The 24062-nt window shown below is 31.8% G+C and overlaps 1 protein-coding gene across 1 annotated transcript; it reads right to left on the bottom strand.

Moving 5' to 3' along the window:
• Window positions 1-1059: 1059 nt before the first annotated feature.
• Window positions 1060-12287, bottom strand: LOC140432737 (epoxide hydrolase 4-like). The gene is made up of 2 exons (XM_072520818.1): window positions 12010-12287; window positions 1060-2892 (listed from the first exon to the last, which is right to left on the bottom strand). Exons 1-2 carry the CDS (start codon window positions 12217-12219, stop codon window positions 1894-1896), a joined length of 1209 nt encoding a protein of 402 aa, XP_072376919.1. The 5' UTR covers window positions 12220-12287; the 3' UTR covers window positions 1060-1893.
• Window positions 12288-24062: the final 11775 nt, after the last annotated feature.

Below are 24062 nucleotides of genomic sequence, written 5' to 3' on the forward strand. Positions count from 1 at the left end.
CAGTTAAACCAGCCATAGTCGAAACCAGCCATAACACCAGCTATGATATATAGAACTGAATGTTGGACAGGTAAAAAGAAAGGTAAACAAAATTAAAAAGGAGTGGCAAAAAAGGATAAAATTAAGAATAAGTATATCAGCGGAAGTCTAGGGGTGGCACCAATTGATGCTAAAATAAGAGAACATAGGTTACGATGGTTTAGTTATGTTCAACGTCGAGAAGTTAATCACCCAATACGAAGAATTGCTGATCTGCTAGTTCCTGGGAGGAGTAGGAGAAAAAGACCAAAGAAAACCTGTGGGGAGAAGCTTAGGCAGGACATGCAGGTAAAGGGGGTTGATATTGGTATGTCTCAAAATAGAAACTTATGGAGAAATGTAATTGGGTAAGCCGACCTTGCATAGAGATAAAGGCAAAGAGTGGATGTTGCTGATTTTTAGTCACACTATTATTAATTTACGTTGTAGGCTCTCCTAACTGCTCTCAACCAGATTTTTTTCGGCTTCCTCTCAGATTGCTTCCAGGAAATCCCACACTATTTAATTCAACATCGATAAGAACAGATTTTCAGTCACACTATTATTAATCTGCGTTACAGTCTCCCTTACTCTTCTCAACTAGACCTTTTTCGCCTTCCTCTCATATTACTTTTAGGAATTCCCGTATTATTTAATCCAACATTGATGAGAAGAGCTAATTCTCATTATCTACCATTGTTATATACTTAATGATCCTTTTTTATTCAATAAACCTAAAAAGCATCTTGGGATATTCGATCATACAAAAAAAAACAAACTTTATAATAAAATAATTTTATATACAATAAAAAACAAACAGGTACACTAATTTTTGTCCAATATCAATCTTTTTTGGTGTTACAATAAAAAAACTAGACGATAAATATCTTTTTGGCTTAATTCGAGACATAAATATATTAGGCTTACAATAAAATTCAGTCTTCAAATTTGTCAATAAATGATATTTTGAATACTACATTCCTATATCCTAATTACTGCCAGATGAGTATAAAATTCGTCTCTGACTGCCGAGAAAATAAATCGAAAAAAGGTTTTCGTTCCTACAATAGAAAGACATAACGACGACAGTAGCGAGTAGCGATAATGTTAGCGATAATCTATGTTTAACTTAATAGTGCAGCACCACTAAATATGATAGCAGCTAACATCTATTTTGAACATTCACAATGCAATCTGGATCTGCTGTGACAAAAAAAAAACAAATCAGATTGACCACCTTAAAATATTTAAGAACACGGGATAGACGTAATGAATTGCAGAACTGATAGATCTGAGAACTAGTAAAGAACTAGAACAGTAAAAAATCAAAATCCTCTGGTATTAGTTAGTAAAGAAACCTTAAACAACTTAAAGAAAAAAGAAAACATTGACAGCAGAAATTCTTGGGTTTATTTATCAAAAATATGCATAAATACAGCTTCCTATGCAAAAAAAAATCGACAATCTGGTAAGAGATGTAATAGACAAATTGTTACCCCCCATGGGAATACAGTAGGAAAAAAACCTTAGATGAAATGGGCTGACAATGCCGAAAACATGCTGGAATAATGTAAATGAACAAAAGTGCGTAGAGACCAGTCAAAGAAAAAGAGAAGAACAATTATCTTAACATAAACATGTTTAAATATATCTCGATTTCATAATTTTCTATACATTCAGTATATTCTGGATAATTGACAGCAATATATGTTATAAACTAATATATAATATTTAGTTTGAAAATAGCTGTAATATGTCACCTAAAACATATCTAAGTACCTGAATAATCTAAAATAACCGACAAACTTGCACAAACTTCTTAAAAAGAAGAATTTCTATGACACGATGTTTTTTACAAAATAACTCGTAAGACTGCTACTCTCCCCCATTGCTCTGCATATAATTTAAAGACAAACCCATCGTGGGTATACTACTCACGACATCAGTGGTCCGTTTGTGAACTGAATCAAACACAGAGTTTCCATACTTCACTGTATTAGTTACAGCTCCTAAAATACCTTTCATGAGATTTTTCCTTGATCCCTCAAGTTCTTTATCGCTTTTCACCTCACTTTTTTCAATTAAATATTTCAATACAGTCCGGTTGAAGCTGCTAGGGTTTTCTTGGTGAGGAAAATGCCCAGCATTTTCTGTTATTTTCATGAAGAACTTCTCACAATACTCTGTAGAATCCACTATACCCTCTAATTTTACCAAATGATCTTTTGCTCCCGTAATTAGTACAACTGTATTGGTTATGTGTGCTCCATTTTCTTGAATTTTAAGGAATGGAAGATTTCTGTAGTAGTTTATGGGCCCAGTCCAGTCTTCTTGCCTTGAAAAAACATATTTATAAGCCTCTAGGTATATATCGTTTTGTGGAAGATGCTTGTGGTATTGATTGATAATCTTAACATCTTCTTTAAGAGCATCGATTTCTGGTAAATATGGAATTTGAACAAAATTTAGCCATTGATAGGCTACCTTGCTGGCACTAATCAAATTATTCCAGTACACATTGGGGTGAGGACAAGAAACTGCTATAAACTTCTTCACCAAACCTGGATGCTGGTGAACCAAATACCAACCTATTAAACCACCCAAATCGTGTCCAATCACATCACATTCACTGACACCTAGTGCATGTATAAAATCTTTAATTTCCTCAAGAATTATTTTGATTCTGTAGCTGCTTCGCCATGCTGGTTTATCTGAATCTCCAAAGCCTTTCAAATCCAAGGCTACAACTCTAAAATGCTGACTAAGAGCAGGTAGTTGGTACCGCCAGCTAAGCCAGCAATCCGGGAAGCCATGTAGCAGGAGTACCAATGGTTGATCCCGTGGTCCTGCCTCCACATAATGGAGTTTTATTCCCTAAAACATAAATAAATTAAGAAACGTAATTAAATTAAAAGGTAAATAAATCAACAGTTCATTAAACAATCAGTCAACACCCGTACGTCGATTAAATACCGAAACTGCCAAAAACATTGAAAAATCATTGATTTTAAGTAAATATCATACAGATATTTGAATGTTCTAAAAAGTATATGGGGGATAGACATATACTTTGATTGATGACAAATCCTTGTAGACCTACAGCTGATTTTGCTTGGTTTTTTTTAGACCATCATCAAAAGTGAAAATATCGTTTTTTGCCTATACGTTTCTTATACTATTTTTCAAAGTAAAAACGTTGTATGTCACAATTTATACAAAGTGACGTCACTTGTATTTAAAATTTCCAGAACATCAACCTTAGAGTTAAAATTTCCCCAAGACAGCCAATAATACGACACCCATAGGGAACTGCTCGATCTTTCATAGGCGTCAACATGGTATAATAATCAGAAAAATGTAATCACGATTATATTGAGAATTTTAGAATTATATTAATTAAATAACCAAAAACATTTGTTATTATTAATAATATAAATTTTATGAAATAACTGTTTAAGTTTAATACTCTTTAAGTTAAATAATTTTAATCAAATAGATTAGACAATCGTATGCCACTATTATGGAAATACTTAAAATTTCAATGACAGTTCAGCATTTGGCAAATTTGTTTGCAGTGTTACCGCTTTTTTAGAGTAAGAATTTTGTTTATGTTTTGATTTCTGACACAATTTGATTCACAATATGTTATATATTATAAATTGTATTTATAAATACATATTGAATTTAACTTAATAGCTTTAAAATTAATTATTGCTGTGTATTGTGATTGTGCTGTGTCAAAAACAACTGAATAGTCTGTAGAAAGCTAATAATAGCTAATAAGCTTTCGTAGATTATTTTGAACAAGAAATAATGGCGGGATGTTTTTACTTTTAAATGCTATAAAAGAGAGTTAAAGAATTTAGAATATATAATTTTGTATTAAAATGTTTTATGTATTTTAGTGTGTTGCAGAATATCAGGCAGTGGCGAAGGAAAGTAACCGACAGGGCAGAATGGAAGAACATTTTTAAGCAGGCCAAGACTCACAAAGGGTTGTAGCGCCATTAGAAGAAGAAGAAGAAGAAGTGTGTTGCAGTAGTCTTAAAACTAATTTACTGTTAATAATATTTCTCAAGCTGTTAAAAATAATTAACTTTAAAATCACCTCGTATAAACGGTATTGGAAAAAGACAAACTAATACAGAAGAAGGAAAAGACAGTTAAGATTTGATTTCACGTACAGGGCGCTTGCGCATCCGCTTATACGTATTTCGGCCTAATAGGCCTCATCAAAACGGCTTTCGCAATTACTCTGAACGTGAAATAAATCTTTTCTGTCTTAGGAAGCAACTCTAACATGGCTTCGTATAGCGCCCTTCGTATAAGCGGATGCGCAAGCGCCCTGTACGTGAAATCAAATCTTAATTGTCTTTTCCTTTTTATTCCGATATACTCTGTACGAGTACTAGAAACCAATTCGCTAAGAATTTTGCTTAGTTGAGGAGATATGTTGTGGAATGCAATTTTTAGATTCCCCATGTCTCTCATAACGTCTTTATCAACGTCTGTTTTGCCTTGAAATTCTTAGGTTTTCGCTTCAATTTGGTTTCGAAAATTAGTCTACGATTTTAATACAGAAGAGTTGAATGTCAGTGGTATTCGTGATGTTATTTACGACATGTACAAAACAAGTAAGAAATTTGACAAATTAGCAAATGTAGACAGAATGATTGTTCATAAGAAATGTTTATTAAATCATAGTGTTCCCTTTGTAGAAAAACATTTAACTTTAAAATTATTAAGACAACTTGGTCTTAAAATTATTAAGAGATTAACTCGGCCTGGATGTTATGAGCGCGAGGACTGGGTGGATTGAGAGCTCAGAAGCCGCGTTCATTGGATTCATCATCCCCGGATAAAAGAGGAGGGTTGATGGGCCAGGTTAGCATCCTACCCATTGTAAAAGAAAACAAGGCTCAAAGAACCGATATAAAGCCTCGAAACTAAACTGAACCTAAGATGACGAACCACGCAAAGAAAAGGAAAACGAGAAGGAAAAAAAAGCCCAGAATCGGATTAGCAACATGGAACGTTACTTCTTTCAACAATAAAGACCAAGAGATAATAGAAGAACTGATAAATAAAAACAGAGACATTTGTACAATCCAAGAAACCAAGAAGAAAGGTAAAGGCCAAAGAGATTATAACCAATATTTTCTAGCATACAGTGGAGTGAAGAAAGAAGAACGAGCACGAGCAGACGTAGGTATACTTGTCCATAAAGACAACATAAATAACTGCCATTATATCTCCGAAAGAATAATACATATGAATATCACAATGGACTACCAAAAATTAAATGTCATATCTATCTGTAGCCCCGAGGACTGCAATCCTAAGGAGGAACGAGAGGCATTCTACGAACAATTGTAAACCATCCTGTATGAAATGAAGAAAACTTAATTCTTATAGGTGACTTTAATGCACGCATCGGAAATGAAATACTTCCAGGCGTAAAACAAAGATTTAATGAAAACCATGTCAACGCAAAGGGAGAACTCATGGCTAATCTCTGTGCTTTTAATATATTTTTCGACCATAAGCTCCAGTATAAATCATGAATGTGTTGCTTGTGTCCATTTTAGAGTCCATTTTAAAAAGAGGTAAAAGAAATAAATTAGACTTACTTACAATCAATTTAATTTTACTACTCAAGACGACCGGTTTCGCTTTCTAAAATTTGCAAAGCATCATCAGGTCAGTGGTACAAAGTAAATTAAATGCTGAAATTATAAAACGCCCATTTTAGGGTGCTGTCTTATAAGGATATAGATCAAAAAAGTTATAGATCAAAAAAAGGTTTTAGTAATTATGCCAATATTACATGTCTGTGTTTATTAATATGCATAAAATTGCTTTAGCAGACAAAGTAACAACCCACAAATTGGTAAGAGAAAAAAATTTGTTGAATTGTAATAAATTAGAAATAAACAAAATACTACTTACATTCCGGTACAAGAGTTTTTGTATAGTGATTGGTGATACATAGTTCAAACTATCCCGTATTACTGATAATGAGTGATCTTCGGTCAATGTTGTAACTGACAACTTAGGAGGAAGTTTCTTGAGGGAAACGATGTTAACAGATGATATAGGAGTAAGGTATATGTTATTGTTTGTTGAAAGAAAATGTGATGCTTTATATTATTTAAATTATTAAAGTTATTTATAGTTATTAAAGAGATATATTTTGAAATGTGTGTTAAATTATTGAACATTTTTATACAGAAAGAGGACAGTTATATGGCAATGAATGAAAGTACTTGTACTGTTTTGTGGGTGTGCAATTTCTCTGACTTGCAATTATCAACTTTTGAATAAAAGCATTTAATTTCTACAATAAGTATTTTCAAAATCTTTTTCAAAAAATTTTGTATATTTATTACACATTTGGATTATTATTTGTTACCAAATGCTCATCTTAAATTTATTTTGTAATTCTGGTTCTTTAAAAATTTTCAAATTTTGTTATATAAAAATTATTTCAATTAATTTCACTGTCACACTTAAATTTTAAATTTAAATTTAATTCAGCAAGTGATTGTTAAAAGTATGCCAATATTATACACATTAGCTTACATTTTCAATTTCAGTTAATTGTTTAACAGCTTCAAAAACTAGTTTACTTTAGAAATAGAAGAATAACTGTCACACTTTAACCTACATTAGCTTGTCAAATTTACCTCTTAAAATACTAGTAGACAACAAAAAACCCAATTCCTCTCTTAGCAAGTAATGTAGTGCCTTTAAGCCCCCTTTTTTAAAGTTTTATGTTTGTTTTGTCCTGTTAATTGTGTTCTGTTTGTCCCTAATTGTGTTTTAGTTTATTATTTTAACATTTGACATCACAATTCTCTGCCTAGCAGAAATTAAATGCTTTTATTCAAAAGTTGATAATTAAAAGTCAAAGAAATTGCACACCCTCAAAATAGTACAAGTACTTTCATTCATTGTCATATAGCTGTCCTCTTTCTGTATAAAAATTTTCAATAATTTAACACACATTTCAAAATATATCTCTTTAATAAATATAAATAACTTTAATAATTTAAATAATATAAAACATCATATTTTCTTTCAACAAACAATAACATATACCTTACTCCTATATCATCTGTTAACATCCCTCCCCTCAAGAAACTTCCTCCTAAGTTGTCAGACAGTTACAACATTGACCGAAGATCACTCATTATCAGTAATACGGGATAGTTTGAACTATGTATCACCAATCACTATACAAAAACTCTTGTACCGGAGTTTATTTCTAATTTATTACAATTCAACAGATTTTTTTCTCTTACCAATTTGTGGGTTGTTACTTTGTCTGCTAAAGCAATTTTATGCATATTAATAAACACAGACATGTAATATTGGCATAATTACTAAAACCTTTTTTTTGATCTATAACTTTTTTGATCTATATCCTTATAAGACAGCACCCTAATATGGGCTGTTTATAATTTCAGCATTTAATTTACTTTGTACTACTGACGTGATGATGCTTTGCAAATTTTAGAAAGCGAAACCGGTCGTCTTAGGTAGTAAAATTAAATTGATTGTGAGTAAGTCTAATTTATTTCTTTTACCTCTTTTTTCCAGTATAAATATATATTTAAAAACTCCAGGGGCACAAATTTATGGTTGATTTTATAGTCACTAATAGAAAAATCCACCCAAAGCAGATTTTAAATATACGAAATTTACACTCAGCAGACGCAGGTAGTGAACATAAACTAGTACTAGCAAAAATAAGAATAAAAATAACACCAAAACATTTTCTACAGGAAATCACCGAGGAAAAATTCAATGTAGAATCACTGTGGAACAGCTCTACAAGAGAACTGTACTAAAGGAGGCTAGCGCAGAAGATATAGCTGAAACAAATAGACGACATCGAAGATATAAACGCGAGCTATTAGAAAATTAAAAACAATATTGTAGAAGCAGCAACAGAAGCTCTAGGAAAACGCAAAGTCATAGTGAACAAAAGAAACAACAACAAAACACCATGGTTCAGAAAAGGAATAAAAGAGAAATGTAAAGAGAAACGAGAGGCCTACACGAAGAACAAAACATCAAATACTCCAGAATCCCGAGACACCTATAGAAGAATATGAAATGAAACAAAGCAGTTGGTAAGAAGAAGGAAACGAACAAGACACTTTTAATGAAAACTTATTGCCGCGCATTAATTTCTTCAAATAATACCGCTGTCAAAATTATCCAATGAAAACTTAACTTCTTTTTTTAAAAATATGCTAAATTGAATATTCCAAGTCAAAGGAAAATTTAAAAATATTTTATACCTTAACTTAATACACGTTACTTGTTTACCACATGGAATGAACAGAGTTGCGGAAGAAATTAGAACAAAGTTTCCTTTTGTATATTCCCTGATATTAAGCATAAAAAATTATTCCTCAAATCTCCTATAAGGATTCAACTTTATAAAAAAATGCTTCCAAATATAAATATTACACTCCCATCAGAACCCGTTCTAACACGAGGTGAACATGGTTAGAAGACGCTTTTTTCTATTCAGACTATTTCGTAGATTTAAAAAAGTTCCCAATCTCTGCTAGATGTTAACAAATTTTTAAAAACAACGTTCTTCAGCAGCAACTTTCATTCATTAAATCAAATTTTAGTTTGTTTTAAAAAACTATGACTTAATTAGAATCGTCACAGTTGTCCTCGGTAGAAAGCATAGCTTTAATGAAAGAAATTAGATCAGCTTTTCAAAATGTTAAAGGTGGTCCTGAAGAAGATATTTTTCAAAAAATTTGAAACAATAATTCAAAAAAACAATGGTTTTCAGAAACTTAGCGACGTTCTTGTTGGTAATTTTTGCAAAGAAATAGATTTAGAACCAAATGTTTTTGTGAATTTAAAATATGCTTCCATTATATTCGTTGATGTGGAAGGAAGTTTCTCAATTTCCAAATATATGTATACAAATAGAAGCCATAAGTTTTTATTGGAAAATTTTGAAAAACGTTTGGTCATTTATTGTTTTCATAATTCTAAGGAATAGTATTTTACTTTTATACTACTTTCATTACAATTAATTAGTACGTTGCAATTACCTATAGTTCTTTTCCATCATATTGATAGCACATTATGTATGCAAATCCTCAACAGGTCAAAAAACCATAGGCGTCACCCTATACTTGTTTTGAAATAAATAAAAAAAATTAATATTTTAAGATGCCGTCAACAATTCATTATCTTTTAAAAAATCTTCTGTAAAATAAGTGTCCACTAATCTCACTATACCTTTTCTGTGCGTAAAAAACGTCGGTATATATGCCACACGATTATTGTTAATTATACATGGGTGATTAACGAGAGAATTCAATGTGTCACGAAATAAATTAATGTAAACAGTAATTTAAAGGTGATTATTGTTTTCTATACAAGTTATCGCCTGACACAAAAAGAATACCTTCTTTGAACGATTACCTGGAATTACTGATAAGGCTTCACTAATGATAGTTTAAGTAGTTTTTATGTGACATTACAGCTTATGCCAATAATATAAATTAGAAATTGTTTGCATCTTCCATTTAGTTTGTAGATGTACATTGTTCATGTCTTACCTACCTACGTTTTTGGTGTCGATATTTTGTTATTTGCATTTAAAAATGACGTCGACAACAGGTTTTATCCCGGTTAAGTGTAGTTTTAAAGGTGCCTTCAGTCTAAGAGAGAAAAATATAATATTAAATGTACACGATGCACTTGTACATCAACGCCCTTTAAGTAATGTTCGTGAAATCGTTAACATGTGTTCAAATGTGACAGGGGTTGGAGAAGCAACAATTTATAGATTACTAAAAAGAAAGAACAGGAGGAACTGTTTCATCTCCCAAGAAGAGTGGAGGGAGTAAACCCTTGGAAATTGAAGAAATACATAAAAACATGATAAGACGCAGCGTCCACTCATTTTTTTTTTAACAAAGAATTTCCAACATTGGACAAAATCCAAACATTAATTAGAGAAAACGAAGAGTTACCAATCATAAGCAACAAGAAATTATGGGGACTATTGAGAGAGATGGGATTTCGTTGGCAAAAGAATAGAAGAAAATCCGTTTTAATTGAAAAAGATTAGGTACATTGTATGTTGGAGACGAGATTATCTAAGAACTATTAAAAATTACCGAGATGAAGGGAAAACAATTTTTGATTTGGACGAGACTTGGCTAAATGAAGGTCATACTGTACCATATCTATGGGTTGATACAAATGTGAAAAGTTCCCGTCAGGCATTCATCGAAGGTGTATCTACTGGAATAGACAATATTCCTGTTGGAAAAGGACGGAGACTCATAATAACCCATATTGGAAACGAATACGGTTTTGTCAATGGTGGATTATTAAGTTTTGCCTTAAAAACAACCAAAGATTACCACGAGGAAATGACTGCTGACGTTTTTGAAGAATATTTTGAGCAAATGTTGGATTTAATTCCAAAAAATTCTGTCATAGTCATGGATAATGCTAGTTACCATTCAAGACTAGCAGAAAAATTGCCAACAACGGCATGGAAAAAAGGAGAGATAATCGAATGGTTGGATAAACACGCAATTGAGTACAAGGAGAATTCGACAAAAAAGGAATTATTACCTATTGTAAGGCAACATAAAGCAGCTTATAAAAAATATATAATTGATGAAATGGCATTAAACCGTGATGTAATTATTTTACGTTTACCCCCATACCACTCTGATCTGAATCCGATAGAAACTATATGGTCTCAAGTAAAGGGTGAAGTCGGACGCAACAACAAAACTTTTAAATTAGAAGACTTACAACAATTATTAGAACATTCCTTATCAAAAGTAACTCCAGAAAATTCGAAAAATGCTGTTAGTCATGCTCACAAGGAAGAAAATAAAATGTGGAATTTGGATAATATGACTGATGCAATGCTGGAACCGGTAATAATTAACATTGGAGTTGAAGATTCCTTAGATTCTGAAGAAAGCAGTGAATCTGAAATGGAATTTCATTAAAATAATATTCATTTTTTTACAAATCGGCCCCTGTTACGGCCACAAATTATTTTATATATAACCAATAAAATAAACATCTTATATTTCTTGCAAATTCATTAGTACCTATTAATCTCCACCACTCCGACACTGGCAACTTTATTTAGGGATTAGTAACCCTCAAAACTATTGTATTCTATTCTGCTTCAACCTTTATACCTGGTGGTCATACTCAATTTAAAATTGTTTTCCTATATACTTCTGTAAACTTGTTGACAAATATCTATTTTTCATTGAGTCACCCGTATCAACAGATTAGGGATTTGCATACATAATGTGCTATCAATATGATGGAAATGGACTATACTTAGTTTTTAAATTTATTTATATTGTTTTCTAATTATTAAAATAAACAATATTTATATACCATATATATATATATATATATATATATATATATATATATATATATATATATATATATATATTATTAAATAATTATTAAAATTATTTAATGCATACTTTTGGGTCTACTGATGACAAAACGTCCAGAATAAACCAAATATCTATAATAATGAGATCATAATTTCTTGAGTATTGAACTCAAAAACTGTGATGAACCCATTAAGGAAGGTTAGCGAGAAGAGACGAAATAATGCTCTTATAGGTCAGCAGTTTGTGGAAAAGTTGAAATGATAACGTGAATTATCTGCAGTCGGATATAGCAGAAAAACATCTGCAATTCTCTGAACAGTGAAAAATCTTACATTTGATGGTCAATATTTTTTTTTGGAAATGAAACAGTAGATTCACTTAATTTATTTGAAACTGCGTATATTCTACAAAATAATAGCAAGATTTTTAATTATAATACAATCTAAAAGATGCTAATAACGTATTTAACCGCTTCATACATAATTTGGACAACATTTTAAGACACTATAGAGCTGTTGATCTTTATCTTCAAGTAGAAATGAAAAATAAAACTGACCTTCAACTTCACGTACTTATGTTGTCCTAAGGATGAATCCAAGAGACAAGACGGTGGACTGTCTCGTAGTTGATGACTGTTCAATCTCTTCGGATCCCAAATCCATTTGAGTAGTCTTTTGCAAATGACCCAAACACCGAAAATTATCGATAAAACATGAATTCTGATGGAATCGACGACCGAAATCGACTGAATACACACTGTGGCCATTACTCGTACTTATCGCTAGTACTACATTGAAAAAGTGTTTGTAAGTAAACACTCGGCTTCCTCTATTCGAGCACGCATCGAAATTTTGAAGATTCTTATTATTATCAGGCGATAGTAGAGCAGATCCGTATTAAAAATTTATTATTATTCGACAATATACGATTTAACGCTTAACTTGTCAAAAGGTTAATTTTGAATCTAAAAATCTGAAAATTGGTATGTTTGCTGTTTGGGCATCATACAAATATTCTATAATAACAAAAAATATATGACATCTACATGTCAAAAATTTGGATTGTATACCAGAGTATACATCGCCAAATAGACCAAAACATCGGTTTTATAGCATATCATACATTGTCAAATTATGAAGGCTATTATGAAGGCATTATGAAGGAAAAATATCTTATATACTAAAAGGCTAAGCCCTTTTCTTGTCCGCAATACTCCTCCTAAACGGTGATAGATAGGAGAATAATTTTTTCGAATAATTAAACAGATTGTTGAGTAGATTCCCCCTAAGGTTTAAAATTTAAAAAATTCGAACCGGTTTAAAAATGGCGGCCATAAAATGAATTTTTCCTATAGTAAAGTATAGGAATTCAATATTATACACAATGCAACAACGCGTCAATTCTCGAATGCTGTAATGCACCAACAAGTGTTTCCACTTAAGGAATAACGATAATGACCACTCAAAATTCGGGATTCTCTTGTCTCCGATTTTAATTTATGGGGTCTGTTTTACACTATCTGATGAGTTGGTATTTTTTTATTTTTATGTTTAGTTAGAAAGTATTCTGTTTCCAACAAGTGCAGCGTGTGTGAGGTGTTGTGATTGATATTTAGAGATTTAGACTACGTTTTGAGTTTAATACTTGAAGAATTAAATAATGAGGTAAGCATTACTTTTTTTAAATTTATTAGTTAGAAATATATTATTAATTTTGTTGGGAATAAGCCACAATTTTACTTTAAATTAGGTTTATTTTAAATAAATAAATAAAAAATAAACTTATTATAAAGTAAAATTGTGGCGTATTCTCAAAAAAGTGGAACAGTAGGCGGTAGTGTAGACTAGCGCGGAGCATCATACTGTTTTCTGTATTTTTTAAATTTAAATAATATTTAAATATAAATTTAGTTAGTTAGTTAGTTAGAGTTCTCAAACCGACTTCTTTTTCTTAAACGTGGCATTTTACAATCTAAAATATGCAAAAAAAGTTACTTCTGGTTTTACTTCCATTTTTTATTTAAGAAGGGCGGAGTCTAACAATTATATTGTTTCCGTTTCCTAATGTAAATCTTCCTGAAAATCCTAAAAAACTACTGTATCGATTTTCAATTTAAAAAAATTGGCGTCGATACAGTTTATTTTTAGGATTTTTGAAACATTTACACCAGGCGACGGAAACGATGGATCGTTAGACTCCGCCCTTCTTAAATATCAGCAAAACTTACATCAAAACTCGATGTCGAGTTGGTCCGCTAGTTTATTTTTTAATGTGTTAATAAAACATTCATAAAACCATTCCTGTTATGCACTAAACATAGTCTAATATTACACTTGTTACAAAATATGTCAGTTAGTCTCTTCTTGCAATTTCTGCACCTGCCCATTGCACCGTATACTGGAAAATGATCCAGATGATCTAATCAGATATCATCTTGGGGTCTAGGCTTTACCGGGTTTTTAATTTTTTTGGACGGTAGTGGTAGCTGCTCATTGCTGGGACGTCCTCTTTTTATTTTGTCAGCCTGCAGTAGATTCATGGTTCAAGATTCAAGATTCAAGATTTATTTAACTACGTTTACAAATTTTACATTTGTTTGTAGCAAGTCAATTATATGTATAAGTAAAAAAGGTAATATATAACATACACAAAATACAATAGGAGATGAAAATAATGCGCATAACATAAAATATACAAAATAAGACATATACCAACATAGTGATTACATCCATGTTCATGTTACTGCCTTGAAGTGATCAAAGTGTTCACTAACAGATTAAAAAGAAAATCTCAAAAGGTATCTTTTCAGGCTTACTTTAAATTTATTCATCGAAAGTTGTTTTAAATCCTTAGGTAGGACATTATATATAGTCAATTGAGTTTTTTTGTGATTTAGTCAAACGATACTTAACTGTTCTGATGTTATTTGCATCTCTTGTGCTATAGTTATGTAAATCAGAGTGTTTAATTAAAGTATCAGCGTTTTTATGTATTTCTACATTATCGTTGTATAGCGATAATGTTGGTAAGGGCATTATGTTATATTTAATAAACAACGGTTTGATTCCAAGTAGCTAACTTTTGCAATTGTTCTTGTTCCTTTTTTTGCAATTTAAATATTGTTGGGGCATTGCAAGAGTTTCCCCACAGAATAACACCATAGCTTAAAAATAAATGGAAAAGAGAAAAGTACTGTTATGCCCAACAATTTGACATTATTTTTTAGAATACTTACATCGAAGGTAGACGAAAAAATTAAATTTTGAGTTTTGTTATCATTTGGTTTAAGTTTATTTGCTAAGAACCATGATTGAGCATTGGAATTTACATACTCAGACGTGGTTTCTAAAACTGAACGATTTTTATCAGAAAAAACAAAAGTAGTGTAATCTGCAAATAAAACTGTTTTAAATGGAGCCATGAAATTAAGTAAGTCATTAACATATATTATAAATAATAGAGGGCCCAGAACTGATCCTTGTGGAACTACATGCTTTATCTGCTTAAATTCAGAGAGACAATTTCCGTACTTGACTGCTTGGTATCTATCCTTCAGATACGATGAAATTATGTAGTTCCAAAGGAGTACCACTTATGCATGTGTTGTAGAACGAACCTTTCTAAACCCATATTGTGAACTAGTAAAAAAGTTATTTGTTTCGAAGTACTATATAAGACTCTTCTTCAGAATTTTTTCGATTATTTTACTGAATATCGAAACGATGAAAATTGGTCTGTAAGTGTCTACAAGGTCACGATCGCCCTTTTTAAAAATAGGAACAATCTTGGAGTATTTAAGTAAAGTTGGGAATATCCCGATTGAAAAAATACTATTGATGAGATGTGTGTAAATTTTTGTAAAATGCTTGCATCACGTGCGGTTCTTTAGTTTCCGGTATGTAATAATGCACCCAGGTTTCATCAACGGTGATAAATCGGCGAAAAAAATTCTTCGGATCGCGCCGTATCATCGCCAAAAGCGTCTCCGAAGTGGTCACACGTTTTTGCATTTCATGTCCAAATGATGGTGATTGATGTTGTGTACGCGTTTGTAAGAAATGTTTAGGGCCTCTATTAAATCGCGGAGCTTAATTCGACGATCTGCCATAATCACGTCATGGACTTTGTTGATCTTTTTCGGCGTGGTGACTTTATTTAGCCTCCCGGGACGCTCATCATCAAAAACACTCGTACGGCCACGAACAAATTCAGTTTTCCAAAATTTTACTGTCGCTAAGAAAGGTGTAACCTCACCATAAACTTCGTCCTGGTCGGCTTTGATTTGCACATTCGTTTTACCCTTTTTGTGGAGGAACTTAATCACCGAACGATACTCTACTTTTTCCACTTCTCCGAAATCACAAAATTTGCTTGCTTTCGACAGCTGTAAAAACCAAACTAATTGTTTTTTAAACTTAAAATTTTGACAGACGTCATGTCATGAATGGCAAATGTCAGCACCGAAACCAGTTCGGTATCAAGTAGCGCCATCTATCAAAGGTTAGTTTAATATCAATCTATTCTCTTAGATATAAAATTGTAATATGCATGAAAAGCTAGGTCAATATTTATGTTTGCTGTGTGTGTATCGACGGTGTGTGTCAACGAGAAAATTAACCAGATCTCTCGTCCAATCTGCACGATGGCTAAATTACTCTGGCATCAAAATCATAACTGCACGTTCTGGTTTAAAATCTCTGACCCTTTAGCGTGCCGTCAACCATTAGGAAATGAAGTATACCTAACATTATTAAATATTTTTCTATCACTACTGTCCACTAAGCCCTTTTTATTTTTGTTGTTGTTTTGTTGGTTAATAATATTAATAACAAGAAGAACCGACCTATTGCACAGAATTCTCTAAAATAAGCTTATTTTTTATTTTAAAATTGACCTCCCCGTTCATTTGATCCACGAGACGCCAGTGTAACGTTATCCATATTTTAAAACCACATATTTGAACCAATCTCATCCTGGCTGAATGTATTTTCCTTGGTAAGTCCGGACCTCAACTTATATTAAATAATAATCTTTATACAAGTGACGAAAGGTCAATTCTGATACGGTTCCATTACTTTACCACACTTTGTAAGATCATACGAACATAAATTGATTAAAGTTCACATTTACGTGTTAGTCACCATAATAGCATTATCTACCTATTCACAAAAATAGTGATATAATCAAAACTCCACCGTAGGTACTTATCTTTGAACGTAGACGTTAGACATTTTACATAGAAAACATTTTTTCAAAGATAAGGTATCGAATTACTAAGTTAAGAAACTTTTTATTACTGTGGAATGATCGTCAGGAAATTACTTTGAGTTTTGTTTTATTTTTCCTATCAAATATGATTCACAGGCTAAATAGAATAAAGTGATGTTTAATATAAGTTCATAGACTGCTCCAAATATGTGCCAGTTTGACAGGGACACTGATTGGTAAACTGTAAGTTTAGTATTATGACACTAAACTGAGTAAATTTGGCAGTTGTAGAAACATTTATGAAAACACTGCCTAACAATGTAATTGTTTTGGGCTCCAAAATATCTTTGGGCTATCCTATATACTTTTGCACATTGAAACGCACCATGAAATTGTTTAGAATTAGATCTTGATTTAAAAAAAGTTTCACGTCTATTCTTAGCGATACGCACTATGAAATTGTTTAGAATTACATCTTGATTAAAAAAAAGTTTCACGTCTATTCTTAGCGATACGTGTTTCAGTTTGGAGACATCTAGTTCTTGGAGTGTTGGCCATCTATAGTTCAGGATCAGAATTGCAGACATTAAATTCTAGAAAATGGTGATGACCATTCTGAGTTATTCTTGGTCTTCCAGTGGCATACAAGTTTTTTTTTTGTAAGAGTTAGAGATAGCGTTACTTGTATTCAAGAATTTTTACATATTATATGTACTGTTATTCTATCTCTCAGAGTAGGTCCCCCCTAATTTCTTCCAGTTCATTCGATTTTGAGCTTCCTGCAGCCAATTCTCAGCGATTCTTTTGACGTCGTCTGTCCATCTGTCCATCTGTGGTCTACTTCTGCTTCTTCGGTCTGCTCGTGTTCTCCATACTGTAATTTTTTGGGTCTAATTCTTCTTTGGGCTACTCTGGGTTTGGTTGCTGTAGGCTGGGTTAAGGAAAGTGTTTCTAAGCCGTAAGTCATAACTAGAAGCACACATTGGTCAGTGGCGGCTGGTGTGGTAAAATTTTGGGTAGGCTAAGCCAGCAAATTACATATAGCTATGTGTAATCAGTGACGGATCCAGAGAGAGGGGTCACGGGGTCATGATCCCCCCCCCTAACTAATGTTTTAATGATTTCTCTGTTCATTTTAACTTCTGCGTTGTATCTAATTTTTGCGATTTTTGATTTTTCATCTAGCAAATCCCGAACAGAAAACGCCCTCTTCTGTACATCCTTAAAGGACAGGAAATTACTTAAATGTTCCTTGCAACTGGAATGTTTTTTTAAGGAGGTAGACATATTTTTTAAATCAAAGTATCCTTCACAATTCCATACACATTTCTTATTAGAAAATAATAAACACGGCCTACAATATAGTCTGTTTTTCGTAATACTTCCAGACAACCATTTGTAGACATCATACCAAGAGAAATTTAAAGTATGCACCTTTTTCCCATTTTTTGGTCAATGCGGAATGTTGGAGTAGGCCTTTCATTCACAATAATTTTTTTTCTATAAATTTCAGTCATTTTTATGTATCAGTTATAAAACAATCTCACAATATATAAGTTGCATACAATCAGGCGATATAGAAATCACGCAAATGTGATTTTTTTTCTTCGAATTTTACGAATTTTTTTTAAATTTATTTGGGCAACCGTGCACTTGTTTGCAATTGTGTTGTTTGTTTAAAAATATGTTACAATTATATATTACGTTGCATATTTTTTTATCATAATTTAAAAGAAAATTTATATTACAATTTGATAATTACGTTACAAGTGACAACGATGGTCGCCGTAGGCCCGATCGTCTGGTGCCTAAACAGCAAGCATAAACACGACAATAATAATCGCTGTTCGGCAAGCTGCATAACTTCAAACGCTTTTTGTACGGGGATCTTACGTGAGCTGGGTCGGCCAGTTCCGATCGGGCTTATTTATGATATTTAAAATGCCTTAATACGATTCGATGCTTTCTGTGGTAATATAATAACATAGTTGTTTTAACTGAAGCTAATGTATTGAGTGATTTAGTACATTTAAAAGTTATTTACATGCATTAACATAATTTTTGAATATATGTTTTTCAATTTTGAAGCTCTTAAAATTATTGGGTAGGCCCAGCCTATCCTGCCTACCCACAAAAGCCGCCACTGACATTGGTCGAACGTCTTCTTTTTCAAATAATTTAGCATTTTGCTTTTGAAGATGTCTGATACGGCCCATGCTAAAGTGATTCTTTCCAAAATTTATGTTCAAATCAACTTCATTAAAGGCGGCATTTAACTCAGTAAGCATAGTTCCAATCTCGTCTAATGAGTCCGTTATCAGAACAATGTCGTCAGCAAATTATAGCTGGGAGAGTATTTCGTTGTCGACGTGTCCCAGTCCAATTTTTTAAAAGCATGTTCCAGACCTGCCTTAAAAAGTTTGGGAGATAAAGTGTCTCCTTGTCTCATTTCTCTTTTGATACATTTATCTCTCATTTACGCTCTCATTACGCTGTTAATTTCTATCGCATCGAATGCTTTGCAAGTCTACGACAGCCAGGACCAATGGTTGATTGTATTCGATGTATTTTTCCATAATCCCTTTTATGCAGTTGAGGTGGTCGTTGGTGTCAAAGTTTTTCCTAAATCTTGCCTGTTCTCTAGGTTGGAAAAAATCTAATTATGTTTCCAGTCTATTTATTATTATTTATTATTCTGTGAATAACTTGTAGATGTGGTTTAACAGGCTTTTGGGTCAGAGGTCTATTGGGGAGCCCTTTTTGTATATTAAAGTGGTAAATGCACTGTGCCATATTACATGTGTTTCACTTTGATGCAGACGTAAAATGAATAATTTTTTTTTATTCACTAAAAGTGTAGGATTTTCGTTTAACCCGGTATTTCGTGGGATCTGCAAAAGATTCTTAATCTGTTTGCGTTTCTGAGATTGATAATCTAAACATTTGGAGTCTATCTATAATAAACAAAACACAATTAATGTTTGTTTTTGTCTGTAATGAATTGCGTTCGTCGGAAAACTTGAATAGTCCTAGACTTCCCGGTGGGAGATCGTATTGATATGATGTAGGAATAGGAAGCCTGCACTTTCCGGTGGGCGACCGTAGCGGTACGATGTAGGAAGTCTGCACTTTCCAGTAAGGTTGAAGAACATTTTTGAAGATTAAATGTGCCTTTGCAAGTAGTGTAGTTGGGTGAGATTATGCAGTCAATGAAATAGTAGGAGAGATATGAGTTGCATTATTCCGGTGAAAAGTGTTATAGAGTTTTTGGGGTTAGAAGGACAAAATGTAAGTTATTATATTTTCTTGTTTCGCCCTTACTTCTGATGAAACAATTTAATGGAAGCTGAAATTTTCTATGGAGACATTTGGCCAAGCCAATTTTTTTAACTAATCAAACCCGATTTCATTTTCACTATTTTTACATATTATGGATTCAGTGAAGTGAAGTGCAAAGTTTTTTTATATAGGGTATGTCCCTTAATTTTTTTTGTATTCCATAATGCTCTTTTGTTTTTTTTTGTGTACAACCTAAAAGTTTGTATGTTCAGTAATACTTTTTGTTCAGTTGTCGTGAATAAGCTGACCAAAGTTGATAATATAAAGCTTTTCATACACAATAATCAACGAAGATCACGTTGCTCAAGTCAGGGAGCTTTATTGGGGTGGGTAAGGATATAGATGGTAAAAAATTGTAGATCAAAACAGATAGGTAAACGATAGATAATAAATAGATAACAAAGTATCACAATTTGACAAAGAAAAGCAAAAAACACTGAATATAGCTAAACTGTAAGACACAATGGGTGCCAATAAGTTTTAACCTGAAACTTATGAAGCAACTCAAAAATAAATAAACTAAACAAACATTTGTCTCAAAAACATCAGAAAAACACACGTCAGAAAACATATCAGCAAATTACCAACAAAAAACTATAAAAATTGACATATCTAACCATAAGCTGCAAGAAGAGGTTATATATTCAATAAAATTCTTCTACAATAAAACTTAATTACTTAAAGGGTCTTATCCGTTATCCAGTGTTTTTGTTTAACTGGATTATTTACCTTTGAGCGATTAATTGGTGCTGTTATACAATGTTTAATAGTCTCCCATATTTCTTGTGTTATACCCTTACCAATAGGGCATACTTTTTTGCACTTCTTGGAGAAGATCGTCCTTATTTCTTAGTTCTATCCTCTTAGTCTCTCTCCGTTTGTTGGGCGCTTTATTTTAGCTACGAGGAGATTATGATCTGATACACATATCGCCCCTGGATATGATCTGACTGTTTGGATTGATGATCTCCAGCGAATATTAGTGAGAATGTAGTCAATTTGATTTCTAGACCTGCTTTATCTTATGGATGTGGGTCAGCAGAGATAGAAAATTACATTAAGTATATAAAAAAGCAGGCTGGACTACAGGAAATGTTCATCCTAGTGAAAAGAATGTCGTTGGTGGACCTCTTGTGGACTCGAAAGATATTTTTCGTCTAGGCCATAAATTCTCTAACTTATGAATGATCCAGCATTGTACAAAGGTTTGATAGGAAAAGAAAAAGCAGCTTGGAAAACTCTCAAAGTAGTTTTTTTGTGAATTCTTAGAAATGCTTTTAAAAAACGATTTAGTGAAGCATTAGAAACGCTTTTAACAACCCCTGTATGGGGTGTAATTCTGAATGAAAGGGTTGGTGAATAATTACAGTCTCCATAGGTTATTTAAAACCGTTCAGTAGGACTTTTTTAGTAGGATAAAAATCTCAAAAATAAATAAAGAAGAGATTCGGTAGGAAAACACTATCAAAGCAATATTAAAAATAAATTACAAAAGATGTGTAGGTACATTCATAAATCAAATATCAGCAAGTCGTAACTATTAAAAAGTTATATATAAATATTCTGCAACAGCTTTAAAATTAGGAAATCTTGTTTCCCGTTATTGGGTGTAGGATTGTAGTACATTTTATAGTAGCAAAAATGATATATAACAACTTTTAAAGTGTTTATTTTTGTCTAGGTAAACAAAATTTTAACTGATAAGAATTGAAGGCATTAGTGAAAATATTTTCGTGCGAAATGTTGTTTCTGTTTTTTATCCAACGATATAAATAAAATAATAATTTTTGTGCTTAGAGAATTAAACATTATCAATTAAAAATTTTGTCAGAGAGTGAGTAAAAAACAAATTATCTAATGGAATATGTTTGGTGATTATTTGGTGATTATTTGGTTTTTACTTTTCTACAAAAATTATTTTAATATTCATAAATCCGACAGCGCCATCTTTAAGAGAGTACCACGTATCCCGTAATTTACAGTCTTCTGTTATGAAAGTGTTTTCAACGTTTTATATATGGTAAGCTGCTTTTGTATTATAAACAATAAAGCTTTATGGATTTTGATAATACACTTGTATTCTATTTTGGTATTTAATTAATGTAGTGAAAAAATTTATATTTCGGCGACATCTGCGACAAATGCCACATAAAACGTGCGACATCTGTAGTTTAAAAGCTTCAATTTCTTATAAGTAGGTATATACGACATCTGTAGTACTATTATTTACATCTATTTGATACTAGCTGGAACTACTTGCCATTTAAATTATAATAATCAACAAATACATGAACACATCAAAAATGTCTAAGGAACGCCACTATTATTCCACTTATTTAATACATACATGTAATTACATGTAATACATACTATTCCGTTTAAAAATGTGTCCTCTATATATCAAGGTATGCCATGAAAATTAAACTATCAATTGCACTGTTTTATTAAGGCAAAAGTGACAGCGTCTCAAATTAATTGTTTCAAATTGTAAAGAAAAAGTGCTTAAAATTTTAAAATCTGTCCCTATTTACATTAAAATTTTACTAAAAGATTATTAAATCCTACAAGTAAAATCCTAGAGTATCCTACAGATAAATACTGCTTTATTTCATGTTTAACAGACTGGTTAAATCCAACATAAGAAAACTCAATATTTTCTTTTATAGTTTCCCATTCTTTTTCCGCAAATTTATTTCGTTCTTGTTTTTCTTTTATTGGATAGATTCTACAAGTATTATTATTTGAATTAACCCAAAAGTACAAGCTGAATATAGCCGCAAATGTCAACCATGAAATAAAATGTTTCTTTTTGGCAGTGTTGGGAAGTTTTTATAATGCATATCTTGTATGCTTCAAATATAAAGAGAGAACGCTTTTAAAAAGTACATTTTGATGATACTATTTTATGAATTCTGCAATTTTTAATTTATATGAAACAATAACAAGTAAATATTTGTGTCTTTCGAAATTTAATTGCAAACATTTGTTGCAACCTAGCAACTGATGATATGACGATTGCCAAATCTATCCCCTAATCTATCAAAGAGCAATTGCCAAAAAATATTTCTAATAATTAACTGCAATTAATCTCCAAAGAAACAATTATTTATTCATTCTTGTTTTATATAAATCAAACATTGCACAATTCATAACATAATATAATCAAAATGTACTTTTCTAAAGCTTTATCTCTTTATATTTGAAGTACACAGCATATACATTAGAAAAACATGCCAACACTTCTAAACCGAAATTTTTTGTTCTATGTTTGACATTTGCGGCTATAATCAGGCTTGTATTTTCGGTAAACTTAACCGAATTAAAGTAAAGTATTTAATATTAAGGCTTTCTACGTCTTTCCATTATTATTAAATAGAGATTATTAAACGCAAATTTGCAATGTTGCACGTCACTTTGACATGTCTCGGAGCCTGATTTAGCGATTGACTTGGATCTAGGGATCCCACCTTAAATTTTTACCTTTACCATGCGATCTGCGCGATGCTTCATTACGCATATTATGATTTTAAAATTTTGGCTTGTGATTTCAAGAAATAATAAATTGACAATTTATTTGAAAACTAGATTTAAGCTAGATATTTAATTAACCAATTATAATCTTTCATTTATGTAGTCTTATCGAAATTATGATTAAAATGATGACTAGCAAATCTCATAAATAAAAAACTTATAACTAATTCTTAATTTAAAAGAAAATTTTATCCTTCATATCATTCATAATATATTATCTTAATTTCCAAAATTCTTTCTTTCCTCTTTCAAAAAGCCTATTTCTTGTTTTATTTGACAAACATTGAGTACTTCTACTGGTTTTTTGTATGTTTCTTTACATTTTATTCCCACTACTAAATAGCAAAATCTTTTACAATGAAACTTTTTTAAACTTCTTTTTTAATTTAAATATTATGTTTATATGGGATTAAGCCACAATTTATTGGTTGTAATGAAAATCACATTTTTTAACTAACCAAAGTTTGACGTTTTGAAATCGTTCTCAAAATATTTATAGAAATTTTGAACAACCTAAGAAAACGGCCAAGG

Source organism: Diabrotica undecimpunctata, chromosome 1 (assembly GCF_040954645.1).
Source record: "Diabrotica undecimpunctata isolate CICGRU chromosome 1, icDiaUnde3, whole genome shotgun sequence".
Classification (NCBI taxonomy): domain Eukaryota; kingdom Metazoa; phylum Arthropoda; class Insecta; order Coleoptera; family Chrysomelidae; genus Diabrotica; species Diabrotica undecimpunctata.